Below are 15,922 nucleotides of genomic sequence, written 5' to 3' on the forward strand. Positions count from 1 at the left end.
ATGCACCACCATGCCTGGCCAATTTTTAAAAAATTCTTTGTAGAGACAGGTTCTCTCTATGTTGCCCAGGCTGGTCTCAAACTCCTGACCTCAAGTGATCCTTCCACCTGGGCCTCCCAAAGTGCTGGTATTATAGGCATGCACCACCACGCCTGGCATCTTGGTGCTTTTTAATAGCTTGTTTGTTTCTGCAATAAATGTAGGAGACTGATAGAAGAGTCTGGATCTCTTGTCAAATCTAGGATCAAATCGTGGTCAGATACTTAAACTAAACCCATTTTCTCATTGCACAGCAAGGACTTCATAGAGCTTTTGGGGGGATTAAAGGAGGTAAAGCTTGCAAAACACTTAACACAGTATCTGGCTCATAGTTAGTGCTTAACATACACTATTATTTGTCCATTTGATTTTTTTTCGTCCCTGGGTTCTAGAAATGCAGTGGTGAATAAAACAGATGTGATTTTGCTCTCATGTAGCTTACAGTCTAGATGAGAACATAGACAATCAACAGAGAATGAACATGTATTAATAATTATAGACTGAGATATACCAGATTTTATTTCTGTGAAAGAAATGAACAGGATATCTTGACAGAGAATAACAGGAGGGAAGAATGAGGATCCTCTTTATTTGAAGGTGGTCTGGAACAGCTTCTCTGACAAGGTGCCATTTAAACTGAGATCTGGAGGAAATCAAAACACTGGATGTTATTTTTTAATGAAAATTAAGAGAAGCAAGAGCAAACAAAACTGACTTAGTATCAAACACAAAAGACCCCTCTCCTACTGACTTCCTCCCTAAATAAACATAAGAGATAAAAGATCCCTGATTGTAAGGGACCTTCATTATTAGCAGAAAAAGGAGCTTAAATCTCTCTTTTTTTCTGCCAAAACCCAGACCACAAATGACTTTTTTAAATGATCAAATATGTATGCAGCTTTGAGCATCTGATTCTCCCTGGAGTGGGTCCCTCCTGTGTTCGGCTGTGGGAAACTGGAAGGCATAGGAGTGACCCTGCATTTCACTGGATGTGCACATGTGAAAAAGAAAGATGCGTTTGTCTTTTTGCCTAGGCTATGTAGCTTAGATGTCTTTTCATCGTGACCTTCTGGTCTTGTTAACCTGAAGGTGTCCTGGTGTCTTGATGGAGGCTGGGCAGGCAGCTCCCCTGAGCCACTAGCCTCATGTTATCAAAGTTGGCTAGGCAACAGACAGCAGGGAGGAGCCTTATCCTCTCCTCCACCATCTTACCTTGTCCATGCCCTCTTTTTACCTCCATTTCTTCTCCAGGCTCTTTCCTTTCCTCCTCCAAAGAAGCAATGTCTCTCTTGCAGGTCCCACTCAAGTGAGATGTCACTCCCTCCAGACAGAGTTCCTGGCCCTTCTTGGGTTCCTTTCCTCTGTGCTCAATGGCAGCACCTGTCCCATGGTCCCATGCAGTGGCCTGTGTGTGCATCTGTGTCCTCTGCTAGATCTTAAGCTCAATGGGGACAAGAACAGGTACCCTCTTATGTATCGCCAGTGTCCAGCATGCTGCTAGGCAGAGGATCTACAAGAGCCAAATATTAGCCTTCCTCATTATCCCTTAGCACCAAAACACACGTCAAAGCAGCCACTTGTTTTAGAGTTTTTTTGTTTCATTTTGTTTTGAGACAGGGTCTCACTCTGTCACCCAGGCTGAAGTGCAGAGGCACGATCATAGCTTGCTGCAGTCTAAACCTCCTGGGCTCAAGTGATCCTCCAACTTCAGCCTTCCAAGTAGCTGGGACTACAGGCATGTGGCATCATGCCCTGAGAAGTTTTAAAGTTTTGTAGAGACAGGGTCTTGCTATGTTGCCCAGGCTGGTCTCACACTCCTAGCCTCAAGCGATCCTCCTGCTGCCTTAGAGTGTTTTACTAAGATGAAGCATGTTAAAGTAGCATCAGGCTAACCTTAACAATTTACCCAAATACTCCCATTCTCTTTATTTCTATTTTTCAATTTCTTCCATGATAATTGATGTCTCATTTAAAATAGCTTTCACAGCTTCTTTTCTTATTACAAAATAATAATAACAATACCTGATTGTTATGTAAATTTTAAAAAATATAATCAAGCATAAAGGAGAAAAGGAAAAAATTAAAACCATCTGTAATTCTTCTAATCTCCATAAGCCTGTGTATAAAATGTGTACAGATATTACGTATACATTTGTGTATATAATTTATAGAATGGGAGGATATTGTACACACTGTTAGTAATTATATAACTATGTCATTTAATATTCTTCTACATCTTCTTTTCATTTTTAAGAGTGTTTTGCATGGTAATACATCAAATAGATGTATCATTATTTATTTAACTGTTTTCCCTATTGGCCCATAGTAGATTCCCAATTTTTCTTTCCTCTGACGATTATTTGATGAACACCCTGTATTTTGATGGGGTAAATCCAGGAGTATAGAGGACAGGTCAGGAAAAACCTCGTGGAGGAAGTGACACTGCTCTGGAGACAGAAAGGATGCACAGGAGATAGCTGGATGAATGGAGAAGGAGTGGAAGGCAAGTGTTCCTGGCAGAGGAGACAGCCTGTGCAAGGGCTTGGAGTCACCTCCAAGAGTTCATGAGTGTTCTAGGAACTGGAAATACTTCATTATGGCTGGAGGGTGTCTCGGGGGTGGGGGACACAGGCAGGGAAGGGGCCATTGACCAAGTGTCCAGGAACAGGTCCTAAATGGCCCCTTAAGCCATGCTAAGGAGTGTGGGCTTTGGGCAATGGGGAGCTATTGCAGATAAGAGCAGGGAAATGGCATACTCCAGTCAGCGTCTTTAAAAGATCCCTTTAGCTGGCCATGGTGGTGTGCAGCTGTGGTCCCAAGCTACTCACAAGGCCAAGGCAAGAGGATCCTTTGAGCCTTGGAATTCAAGGTGGCAGTGAGCTATGATCACGCCACTGCACCCCAACCTGGGTAAGAGAGCAAGAACTTGTCTCAAAAAACAAAACAAAACAAAACAAAAAAGAGATCCCTGTGGCAATGGTGACCAAGCCAACTCCACATTCAACAGCAAGACTCTGTTATTAATTCAATGAAACAGAAATTAAAAGAGAAGAGAAAAAGAAAAAGAGCTTACGTGTAACAGGTCACAGATAAGCTTTTCAAACTGTCTAGATTCTTAATTTTCAGGAGCGTAATTCAACAAATCAACCTTCTTACTCCTCTCCTTAATCCTGAAAGAGGTGCTTGTGGTTTAAATAACCCAGTTGGTTTCCGGCCCCCATTCCTGTTCCAGGAGCCCCATTGATGTACCCTGATGACAAGGGAGTCGGATTTTCTTTTTTTTTTTTTTAAGCTGAGTGAGGCTGAAGTGTTCACCCAAGACAAGCCAGAGAGGCAGGTGCAATCCATGGTGCGTTTTTAATTAGATCCCAGCCACTGAGCTGCCCATACTTCAAGGACACAGCAGGCAGGAAACTGATCTGGGCTGTGTCTCCCAAGGGCTGACGTCTCCATTTAGGGAGCGCTCCTGAAGCTAATGGTCAGTGACAGCTCCATTTGAAAAACACAGAAACACTTAACAGGGAGGCTGTGATCTGCCAGCCCTGTAAGCTGCTGATTAGCAGGGAAATCATGCTCCCTCTGTATCGCACCCCCTTGGTTAACCCCTGTTCTCGTGTCTCCTCTGTGCTATCTCACTTAAAGATTTCATTGTTCTCTGAGGCAGGAGGGAGTGGGGAGAGGGAGGGGGAGGTTGTGGAGCTGCCAGAAGCTGTTTCACTGTCTCCCATCACAGCCTCTGGGGAGGCCCAGGCGAAGCAACAGCCTTCTGGTGTGGATGGGAAATTGATGGTTTTTAAAGAAAAATGGTCCCTGAAGATGCTCCGTGTCTCAGCAGATGTGCTTCCTAGACTGGCTGGTTTGGGTTCCAACACCCAGGCCAAAGAAAAACACGCATGGGTCTGCCTTATAGCCACACCAGGATGCCATACCAGCAGTCCCTGCCACCATCACCTCTTTGTTGTCTGCTCCGCCTCCCTTTTCTACAGTCCTAGCCACCATTCCTCTCCTGTGGATGACTGCGGCAGTCTCTCCCTGATGCCACGGCCACCAATCTAGCTCCCCAAACCGCTGCAATCCCCACACTGCAGCTGAGGGGACTCCTTGACATGTCCTCTGGAATTTTGAACTTATCAAAAAGGAAAGCAAATACTAAATTTCCCCCCTCAAATAGGATCTCCTCCTCGTGTTCCTGTCTTACTAAATAGCTCAGGCCAAAAATGCCAGGGTCACCAACAATGCCTCTCTTCCAAAAATGCCAGGGTCACCAACAATGCCTCTCTTCCAAAAATGCCAGGGTCACCAACAATGCCTCTCTTCCTCACACACCCCACTCCCAATCCATCAGCAAAGCTTGTCAACTCTGAATTCAGAACATACCCCACATCCGAATGCATCTTTCCATCCCTCCACCAATCACCTTCCTTCAAGCCCCCATCATTCTTACCTGGATTATCGTAACCACCTCCTCACTGGTTGCACTGTTTCCACTATTGTCCCCAGCTCATTTAATCTATCCTTGTACACCACACCAGTGATCCTGTTTAAATGTAAATCAGGGCCAGTCTTGGTGGCTGACACCTGGAATTCCAGAACTTTGGGAGGCTGAGGTGGGAGGATCACTTGAGGATAGGAGTTCGAGACCAGCCTGGGCAACATAGCAAGACCCCACACACACACCCTGTGTCTACAAAAAAAAAAAATTAGTCCTGCGTGGTGGTGCACACCTGTAGTCCTAGCTACTCATGAGGCTAAAGTGGGAGGATTGCTTGAGCCCAGGAGTTTGAGGCTGCAGTGAGCTATGATCATGCCTCTGACTTAAGCATGGGCAACAGAGCAAGACCATGTCTCTAAAACAATGAAATACTATAAAAACAAAACATACGTCGTCATATCATTCAGGGCTCAACACTCTCCAGCAGTTTCTCATCTAGCTGAGATGAAAATCCACTGTCCTTATATGGCCATCAAGGACCCTGCTCTGGCTCGTGGCCTGCTCTGTGGCCCCTTGGTCACTCTGCTCTGGCCATACCATACTGACCTCATTGCTGCTTGGTGACTGTGCCAGGTGAGCTCTGTCTTGGGGCCTTTGCACTTGCAGCTCCCTCTGCCTAGCATGCCTTTCCTCCTGACATCCAAAGGGCACCCTCTCTCACTTCACTGAGGTCTTGCTCAAAGGCCATTTCCTCCAAGCTGAAAATGGCATCACTCTCACTCCATCCCCTGGCCTTTCTTCTTTTTTTTTTTTTTTGAGACAGAGTCTCATTCTGTCGCCCAGGCTGGAGTGCAGTGGCTTGATCTCCACTCACTGCAACCTCTCCCTCCTGGGCTCAAGTGATCCCCACACCACAGTCCTCCTGAGTAGCTGGGACCACAGGTGTGCACCACCACACCCAGCTAATATTTGTATTTTTGGTAGAGACGGGGTTTCACCATGCTGCCCAGGCTGGTCATGAATTCCTGAGCTCAAGTGATCCACCATCCTCGGCCTCCCAAAGTGCTGGGATTACAGGCGTGAGCTACCCCGCCCGGCCTTGGCTTTATTTTTCTTAACATCACTTATCTCCCTCTGGCACTAAAACATATATTCACATTTACAGTTACAGCCTTGTTTGTCACTTCTCTTCCCCAGTAAAATGTAAGTTCCACGAAGCATGGATTTTGTATCATTTTCTACTAGCACAGAGCCTGGCACGTAGTGGGTGCTCAGTAAATCCGTCTTGAATGAGAAAATGAATAAACAAATAAATGAATCTGGACAACAATCCTAACCACAGTGAGTTTACCCTGAGGGGTCATCTTTGTGTGGGAGCTTCCCTCCACTGGCCAGCAGAAAAGACCTCAGGTCTTCATACTATGTCAGAGAGTTCTCATTTTCTGAGACCTGAAGCCAAGATAACAAAAACAGCAGAAACAATTTAGCTTGGAGTGACAAATAGGTGTCCTTAAGTCTGACAAGAGTCTTTTAAAAATTCAACACTGTTTCCTTAGTATTTAAAACTTAAACACCATGCAAATGCCCTATTATAGGAAACATACGCTGTCTGTCTGTAGGGATTTGGAGTAGAAAATGGGAACTAAATAATACTTGGAGCCATGATGCGTTGATCACATACTCAGTACCTATTACTTGCATTCTCTCATTTTATCCTCATATCACAACCCCAGTGTGATAGGAATTAAAATTGCTCCCATTTTACAAAAGAGGAAACTGAAACTTTAAGGAACTTGCCCAGAGTTGCACAGATAGTGGGCAGCATAATGCCAGGGTTTGAATTCAGTCTACAGACTCACTTTTTTTTTTTTTTTTTTTTTTTTTGCGATGGAGTTTCCCTTTTGTTGCCCAGGCTGGAGTGCAATGGTGCCATCTCAGCTCACTGTAACCTCCGCCCCCTGGGTTTAAGTGATTCTCCTGCCTCAGCCTCCTGAGTAGCTAGGATTACAGGCACCTGACACCACGCCTGGCTAATTTTTTGTATTTTTAGTAGAGATGGGATTTCACCATGTTGGCCAGGCTGGTCTCGAACTCCTGATCTCAGGTGATCCACCCGCCTCGGCCTCCCAAAGTTCAGGGATTACAGGCATGAGCCACCGCGCCCGGCCCCAGACTCACTTTTACTCAGATAAGAAGTGAGCGGGAGGCAGAGGCTCTTGGAGACCTAAGTCCCTTGCATGCACAGCAAATACTTCTGCTTCCCTCAACAAAAAGGCTTTGAAGAAGAGAGTGCACCTCTTGACTTTCTCAATGTACCTTCACTCCTCCAGCAACTGAAGTTCAGTGGCAGCCCTCCATTTCTCATCAGTATCACCCCAGTTGCCAATTGCAATGATCCTTTTTCGGCAACTCTCCTATTTGACCTCTTAAAGATATTTTAGTTTTACCAATGCCCTTCACCTGGGGTTTCTCCCAGTCCTTAGCTTGGCTGATACTGTTCTCTCCTGGTTCTCCTCCTGCTGTCCTAAGACACTTTAAGGAGCATTTTTATCATGGGCAAATGGAAATAAAACACCTATTTCACAGAGTTTTTACATGAATGAAAAAGGTCACATATTCAAAAACACTTGGCAAATGTCTGTTTCATTGAAAGTGCTCACCGGTTTTTATTACTCTTGTTATCTCTTTCCACTCCCCATATTCTGTGCTTTAAAAAAAAAAAAAAAAAGGTTTTTCAAGACCTCTCTCCTCCTGTGCTTTTTTTTCCTTTTCTTTTCTTTTCTTTTTTTTTTTTTTCCTTTTTGGAGTCAAGGTCTCAATCACTGCCCAGGCTGGAGTGCAGTGGTACAATCCCTGCTCACTGCAACCTCTACCTCGCTGGCTCAAGCAATTCTCTCACCTCAGTTTCCTGAGTAGCTGGGACTACAGGCATGCACCACCATGCCCAGCTAATTTTTTAAAGACAGGGTTTTGCCATGTTGGTCAGGCTGGTCTCAAACTCATGACCTCAGGTGATCTGCCCACCTCGGCCTCCCAAAGTGCTGGGATTACAGGTGTAAACCACCACACCTGGCCCAGAACCTGTGCTTCTGACTCCCTCTGGTCATCACCAGGACTCTCATTGGCCTCTCAAAGTCGTTATCCAAAATGGAATTAATCATCTTTCTCAGTTTTTGCACTTTCTCTGTCTCAGTTCATACAACCACAGTCTCTGTTATTCAAACCAGAGACTTCATCATCCCCATCCTTGTCTTCCCGCCGGCCCCTTCCCCACTTCATTAGTTAGTCAGCCACCAGGCTGCCACCGTACTTGCATATTTATTTATTTATTTATTTATTTATTTATTTATTTATTTATTTATTTTGAGAGAGAATCTCACTCTGTCACCCAGGCTGGAGTGCAGTGGCGCGATCTCAGCCGACTGCAACCTCCGCCTCCCGGGTTCAAGCGATTCTCCTGCGTCAGCCTCCTGAGTAGCTGGGACTACAAGTGCCCATCACCACGCCCGGCTAATTTTTGTATTTTTAGTAGAGACAGGGTTTCACCATGTTGGCTAGGATGGTCTCGATCTCCTGACTTTGTGATCCACCCGCCTCCTCCTCCCAAAGTGCTGGGATTACAGGCGTGAGCCACTGTGCCCAGCCACTGTACTTGTAAAAATGGAGCCAGGAACTTGGGCTCTGATGTCAGATGGACCTGGTTCATCTTGCTCTGCTATTGGTTTGCTGTGTGACCCTGAACAAATTACATAATCTCCGTGGTCTCAGTTCCGTCATCTATAAAATGGAGATCATAATAATGCCCACTTCATAGGGCCATTGGGAAGATTAAATAAGGTAATGCAAGTAAAGAACTTTCCAGTAAACAGCATTTTGCATTGGCATATAGCAAATGCATAATAAATATCAGCAGTCATAATTATTGTTACTCCTACTACTATTATACTATTAGGTTGTGGTTACCTCATAGAGATACTGTGTTGGAAACACATAGAGCTTTTGTGCAAATGGGTTTTGCTGGCAAAGAACAAGGAACCCCAAATTAGCGGTTTGCCCCTTCTCATTAGGTGGGAATTAGCATGTACAGGTGTGAGCACTCATGCATACATGCACACATGTGCAGACATGTACATACACATATGTGTTATAACTCTGCCTCAGATAGGGGCCTTTTTAATATAGAAACACCAGCAGGATGGGTGAGAAATGGCAACAGTTTTCTCTCTAGAACCTGATTGCTTCACCAAACAATGGTTTGTATTTCCTCCCACATCCCTCCTTCCTAATTGAAGAGGGAATGGCTGAATTTACCTCCTGGCACTTTGCATTTGATGTTCAGTGACTGATCCAGCTAACTAGGGGCCTCGTGGTTGCCCAGGCGTTGCAAGCATCAAACCCAGATCTTCATTGGGATCTTCCTCCATTGGCTGGAGTTTATAAATTGTATTCTGCTGAGTTGGAAAACATCCACTGCTCCTGATTGAGAGCTGGAGGACAGCACTTTGAGGGGTCTGCTGCTATAAATACTGGGATCTCCCAGGTGATGTATAAATGGGTCACTACTTTGCATCTTGCACCACCTGAAACATCTCAGGTGCCTTAATCCCATGTTTGCCAACAGATGAGCTTGGCTGACTTCTCGGGGTGGGTTGGGGGGACATGCCACATGCCTCTGGCCCCACCATCTCATGCCTTTGCCATCCATCTCCTGACTGGCCAGAAGGACACCAGGAGCAGCTCATGAGCTACAAAAACTGAAGGTCGGGAACCCAAGGTCGTGCACCAAAGGTCATGAGAATTTTGCATTTTATGTTGCTCTCATTTCTGATCATTTGAAACAACCTCTCTGAGTTTCTGAAAGGGAAGGGAATGGAGAAAAGCACACCCAATTATGCTAGGTTCTGTTTTATTTTGGCTTTTGTTTTTGTTTTTTTCCCACCCACCACAAGTTCTTTTCTTCCCCTCTCATAGTGTGGGCGAAATGCTGAAAACTTCGACCGATTTTTCACCCGCCATCCACCAGTCCTAACACCTCCCGACCAGGAAGTCATCAGGAATATTGACCAATCAGAATTCGAAGGATTTTCCTTTGTTAACTCTGAATTTTTAAAACCCGAAGTCAAGAGCTAAGTAGATGTGTAGATCTCCGTCCTTCATTTCTGTCATTCAAGCTCAACGGCTATTGTGGTGACATTTTTATGTTTTTCATTGCCAAGTTGCATCCATGTTTGATTTTCTGATGAGACTAGAGTGACAGTGTTTCAGAACCCAAATGTCCTCAGGTAGTTTGGAGCATCTCTATGAGATGGGATTATGCAGATGGCCTATGGAAAATGCAGCTGCATAATTAACACATTATCAAAGTCCTCTTACAATTTATTTTCCGCAGCATGTCAGCTAAGTAGACCCAATGGGGAGAGAAAATGCCTGCTTTCTTTCCCTCTTTTTCTGCACTGCCATATTCACCCCCAACCATCCAATCTGTGGATAATTGGATGTTAGCGGTACTCTTCCACTTCCGGGCCTGGAGCTTGGCTTGTATCCAAGTGTATGGTTGCTTTGCCTAAGAGGAATCCCTCTATTTCACCTGTTCTGGAGGCACCAGACCTTGAAAAGAACATGCTCAAAATAAAATGTTATTTGTTATTTTTGTAAACTCAAAGTTAAGATGATCAAAGTTCTAAAATTCCAAGAATGTGCTTTTAGACGGTCTCAATCTAAAAGCACTTCAAGGGGTCAAAGGGCAACCAGCTTGGGTGCTACCTCAGTGTTGTAGTTTCTGATACTTTATGTCTTTGCTCACCCTCATCCCCAAACTACTTGAAAAGGGCATTTGGCACCACTCCCTGAAACAACACAGTCACTCTAGCAAGGCCCCCAAAGGGCCCTGGTTTTACATTACATTTCAAACTTTATTTGCTTTGGGGTTTTGTTTCTGTTGTTGTTCAAATGCAAAAAAAAAAAAAAAGAAAAAAGGTGACTCACATTGTTACACATGCTTTAAAATATGTGTTCAAATGTTATTAACCACAATGACGACCTGCTTTGATTTAACCAAGAAGACGGCTGCGGAGCCTAGCAGACTCAGGCCTGTGGGAATGGGATTTGTTACAAATCTAGGTTTGTTACTGGCTTTAGAAAGCTAATTAAGTGCTCTGAAAAAGACACCGTTTCTTGAAACAAAGATGGTTGTATTCCTCACTTTGATGTTGTTTTGCAAGATGTTTGTGGAAATGTTCATTTGTATCTGGATCTCTGTTATGTGCCATTTTTCTTCTAGCATCGAGATACAATAAAAAAAAAAAAAGAAAAGAAGAAGAAATACTATTTCAAGGAAAACTGATCTTTTTGAAAAACATGGACCTAAACTACAAAGTGGGAACTGAGGAGGGAACTCAGGAGAAAGGAACTAACTGTGGAGCTTTAATCTTGGCCCCAGTGTTCAGCCACTCGGAGGGGCGGGGACTGTGGCCCATTCAGGGGCTGCTGGTGGCCTGTAGTGGGGTGGGATGACCTGGCCAGAGCCAACGAGGATACTGGAGCCCAAAGTCAAGTTTAGGGACCAGCTGGGAACGTGAATGGGGCTCTTGATTTTCTTATCAAAATCACCACTCCTCCCAGCTTGGACTAAATATTCTTTCTAGCAAGCAGCTTTGTGAGCTCCCTGAAGCCCAAGGAAACCCTTGGGTGGGAGAAATTTCATTTCTGTCTGAGCGGATTAAGACAGCAGGTGACTCCTCCTCCCTGCCTGCCGTGTCCTGCTATTCTCAGGCAGCTCTAAGGAGAATTCTTATCACAGTTCAAGTGATTTCCAGAAGTTCCAGGGCTTCTGAGAGACCATCAAGGGAACTTTAACAACTTGACAAATGTCCTTGAAGTAAGATGTCTCATCTTTAGGGGAAAATGGGGTTTGGATTTCTGCTTAGGCAAAGTCTCCTGCAGTTCATCCTTCTCTGTCCTCTTGTTGCTTTAGGCTTGGGGACCGTCCCTGCTGTCCCCACTGTGGTGGCAATCAGGACCTAAGGTGAAGCAAACTTGAAGTTCTAGCTGACAAGTTTAGGCAGTAAGAAAAGGAGGGAAATCGGAGCAAAGCTCCCTCACTTTATTGTTGAGAAACTGGCATCTGGAAAGAGGAAGGAACTTGCCCAAAGTCAGTCAGCTAGGATAAAAACCTGGGTGTCCTGTCCAGAAAGTGCAGGGCGCTTTCTGCTCTGTAGCAAGGCAACAGACATCTCTGAGCCAGGCCCACCAACAGGCCCTTATCTGGTGGTTGGATCATGATCCCAGATGAGGGATTCCATTGAGGTCCCTCATCTGGTGGTTGGATCATGATCCCATTTTGCTTGGACATGCTCTCAGGAAGATAAAAACCATGGAGAAACACTAGGCCATTGACAAATGATCTGAGACAACTTTAGAAAACAATGTATGATGAATGGAAAGAGAAAGAAAGAGAGAGAGAAAGGAAAGAAAGAAGAAAAGAAAGAAAGAAGGAAAGAAAGAAAGAGGAAGAAAGGAAGGAAACAAGGAAGGAAGGAAGGAATATAGTGTGTATAAATACTGCACTCAACATTTTCCAAATTCTTGCCATTATTTTTCAAAAGTTTAATAGTTTGCAGAAATAGATACTCAAGCCAAAGTCTGTTTTAGAGAAACTTTCCATGGAAAGTCAGAATTTCTACCACTTCCTTTTCTATCCACATTTCCAGTGCAGAAGAAACTGAGAAGCAGAGCTTTTTGAAGAGAGGACAGGGCCATAGCAACAAGGGCCTTCTTGGGGGATTAACGGGAGGTCAGTAGAATTAATAACCCTCCTTGGGTGAGTGCTACTGTTCTCACATGGCTTCAGATGCTATCAACCTCAAAGAAATGATCTCAACAGAGAAGCTTATTCTCTCCCAACTTCTACGGTAAAATCTAGGAGTATTTTCTCTGGGGATCTGCCCACAGGACAAAGTCCATAAAAGCAAGTCCTGTCTGGACCATGTGGTTATCTGAAGCATTAGCCATCACCAGCACAACAAACGGGGCAGGGCTTTCCAAGGTGGGGCTGGTCAGAAGGGAATCTTTGATAAGAGGCCCACAGGCAGGGAAAGCGAAATAGGGTTGATGAGACCAGGGGAGACCTAAAAAAAGGCAGCTTTGTGTCTTCTAGCTCCAAATATACCTGCCTTTTAGCTCACACACTGTCCTGGAGTTCTCAGACCTTTAGGGGCCCTAACACAGTTCAGTTCATACAGGGGTTCAGAAGGGACAGTGGCCCATTTGGGAGACCTTTAGGATCAATGGGAATCAATTCCATTGTTTTGCCTCAGAGTAAAGTTTCTGGCTCGGGGACAATTATAAGTTGCAAAAAGGATAGAGGCATATCCCAAGTCTTCCTTCATTCCACAAATAATTGCAAACAACCTACTGTGTGCCAGGCACTATTCTTAGCACTGGAAATACACTAGTGAAGAAGCAGATGAGGACCCTGTTTATTGTTTCTCTCCAAGAAATTCTCCAAGAATATTGTTTCTTGGAGAGAAATAATAAATAAACAAGACAATTTCTGAAAGCAATAAGTGCAATCAAGATAATTAAAGGATGCTAAAGTGTGACTTGTGGGGATTGGGAGAGAGATGCACAGACAATATTAAAGAGGAGGCATTCAAGCTTTGTTGTGAACACCAGAAGTAACACGCCGAGCGCCTGGGGGATGGAAACTCCTATAGCACCCCACAGGCTAACAGCAAGCAGGACAAGACAAACAGGGCAGGTGGGACATGGTAGAGATGGACCCTACCCAGGAAACAGCTCCATCAGCATCTTAGCCTGCCCCACTCTAGCCACACATATCCACGTGTACTCTTGAGTTCAGTGTGCCCACCTCACTCCCACACCCTCACATAGACATGGCAAGAGTAAGGAGGGAACTCCATAGAGACATTTTACCTATCTCAGGGGAGCAGCCACAAAGAAGCAAGTCTTGTAAAAGGTGTTTTGCAAAGGAGAGTGAACCTAGCAATGAGAGATCCTTAACAGCTAGTGCCCATTAGGGGGCTAAACCTAAAGCCTGGGTGGTGATGGCTCAAACGCTAATGAGTCAGTGAATCCTTACCGACCCCCTGGCCTTTATAATCTGAGGCAACTTTGGCTGCAGCCCGGGAATGTGCAGGGCACTAGGGAATCCAAGGCCTTCTTCCCTGGTTGTCTTGTAATAAAACAGCCATGGGGTTGTCCTTCCAGTCCGAGAGACTGAGATGAGGCCTACGTAGCAGCGATGTGGTCAGGTAAAAATCAGGAACCCACTGAAATCTTGGGCAAGCCACCCTGCCTGCTTGTGCCTCGGTTCTCTCATATGTCATATATAGGAGGTGAGGACTCCAGCTCTACCTGCCCCAGGTGGGTGTGGTGATGATGAGGAAAGACAAGAGGCTTGCAAGGACCCTGAAGAGGTCGGAGCATCATACGGATTCCTTTATTAGCCCACATTCTGATGTTCCCTGGTGAGACTTGCCCCAAGCAATTGCTAGTAAATGGGGGTTAATTTCTTCTCCACCTCCCTACTGAACAAAAAAAGAAATGCCAGACTTACTAGGAGAATCGAGTTGCTTTGAGTTTCTTTTGTTTTGTTTTGTTTTGTTTTAAGGCTCCCCTTACACACCCTCCTTTAAGCTTTGGGTTTTCTCTCTTATAGTTTGTTGACTAGATACATGCTAAAAATGTCTTTGGAGAGAACTTCTGCCTGATAAACACCCAATTCTAGACTGTGGGTGGATTTTCGAGCTGACGGTGGTCAATTCCTTTCATTAAGCAGTGATCTGATTTCTCCACATGGCCATTCTGCCTTCTTGGGGGCAGAGTAGATGGGCAGCAGTTCACCTTTTCAAAGAAAGAGGTCTTCTAGCCACCTGGGCTGCTACTGAATGGTTTTCTCCAGGACGCTCTACCTAACGATTATTTCTATAACATTAAGCATGGTAATAAGTAGCTTCCAATTCAATTCATCCTAAAGCCAAAGAAAATACAGCACCACACACACACACACACACACACACACACACACACACACACCACTTTATGGCAATTCTTAACTGAAATTCAATGACTTACTTCTTTTCTTAGAAAATTTCCACCACATTTCTATCCCAAGCCAACATACAATGTGAAAGGAAAGCTAGTAAGTGGAGTGCAGCTGCTAAAAATTTTCAGCACAGGGCTCTTTCTGACTCTGCTCATGAGATGGTATCAGCCACCCAATGACTGGCGTATCTTGGTCCTGTGTCTTTCTTCTTATGCTGTGTTAATGTGTTTACTTTCCATTTGGCAGAGAGACAAGAGAGACACCTCCAACTTCGACAAAGAGTTCACCAGACAGCCTGTGGAACTGACCCCCACTGATAAACTCTTCATCATGAACTTGGACCAAAATGAATTTGCTGGCTTCTCTTATACTAACCCAGAGTTTGTCATTAATGTGTAGGTGAATGCAAACTCCATCGTTGAGCCTGGGGTGTAAGACTTCAGGCCAAGCGTATGTATCAATTCTAGTCTTCCAGGATTCACGGTGCACATGCTGGCATTCAACATGTGGAAAGCTTGTCTTAGAGGGCTTTTCTTTGTATGTGTAGCTTGCTAGTTTGTTTTCTACATTTGAAAATGTTTAGTTTAGAATAAGCGCATTATCCAATTATAGAGGTACAATTTTCCAAACTTCCAGAAACTCATCAAATGAACAGACAATGTCAAAACTACTGTGTCTGATACCAAAATGCTTCAGTATTTGTAATTTTTCAAGTCAGAAGCTGATGTTCCTGGTAAAAGTTTTTACAGTTATTCTATAATATCTTCTTTGAATGCTAAGCATGAGCGATATTTTTAAAAATTGTGAGTAAGCTTTGCAGTTACTGTGAACTATTGTCTCTTGGAGGAAGTTTTTTGTTTAAGAATTGATATGATTAAACTGAATTAATATATGCAAGCTCTTGTTTATATGTCTTTTCTTAAATAGACTATGTTAGAGAGGTTACAAACTGAAGATCCAGTTTGTAGCCATTAGATAAGCTTGATTTTACTCACATGGAATTGTACTTAATCAAAACCATTGTGAACATGACAAAATAAGATACTTCATATAAATTCCTGGACTTTTAGATTTCCTTGAAAAAAGAAACAAAAGACTAGCAGCTCTGAGCCTATATTTCCACATGGAAATAATTCTACAGAACTGAGAAATGCTGTCTCCTTTAAAAGCAGTGTATGGGCCGGGCGCGGTGGCTCACGCCTGTAATCCCAGCACTTTGGGAGGCCGAGGCGGGCGGATCACGAGGTCAGGAGATCGAGACCATCCTGGCTAACACAGTGAAACCCCGTCTCTACTAAAAAATACAAAAAATTAGCCGGGCGTGGTGGCGGGCACTTGTAGTCCCAGCTACTCGGGAGGCTGAGGCAGGAGAATGGCGTGAACCC

At 44.4% G+C, this 15,922-nt stretch overlaps 1 protein-coding gene across 3 annotated transcripts in view; it reads left to right on the plus strand.

Moving 5' to 3' along the window:
* The window catches only part of PRKCB (protein kinase C beta), a 385,313-nt gene extending 369,879 nt beyond the window's left edge, over positions 1 to 15,434 (plus strand). For 2 of the 3 annotated variants that reach the window (XM_019012417.4, XM_055365530.2), the window contains one exon: positions 9,443 to 15,434. In XM_019012417.4, coding sequence (XP_018867962.1) covers positions 9,443 to 9,601 — 159 coding nt within the window. In that variant the 3' untranslated portion in view covers positions 9,602 to 15,434. The remainder of the gene's footprint in view (positions 1 to 9,442) is intronic. The other variant, XM_019012418.4, reaches the window with a different exon arrangement.
* Positions 15,435 to 15,922: the final 488 nt, after the last annotated feature.

The sequence above is a fragment of the Gorilla gorilla genome, chromosome 18, assembly GCF_029281585.2.
Source record: "Gorilla gorilla gorilla isolate KB3781 chromosome 18, NHGRI_mGorGor1-v2.1_pri, whole genome shotgun sequence".
Taxonomy (NCBI): Eukaryota; Metazoa; Chordata; class Mammalia; order Primates; family Hominidae; genus Gorilla; species Gorilla gorilla.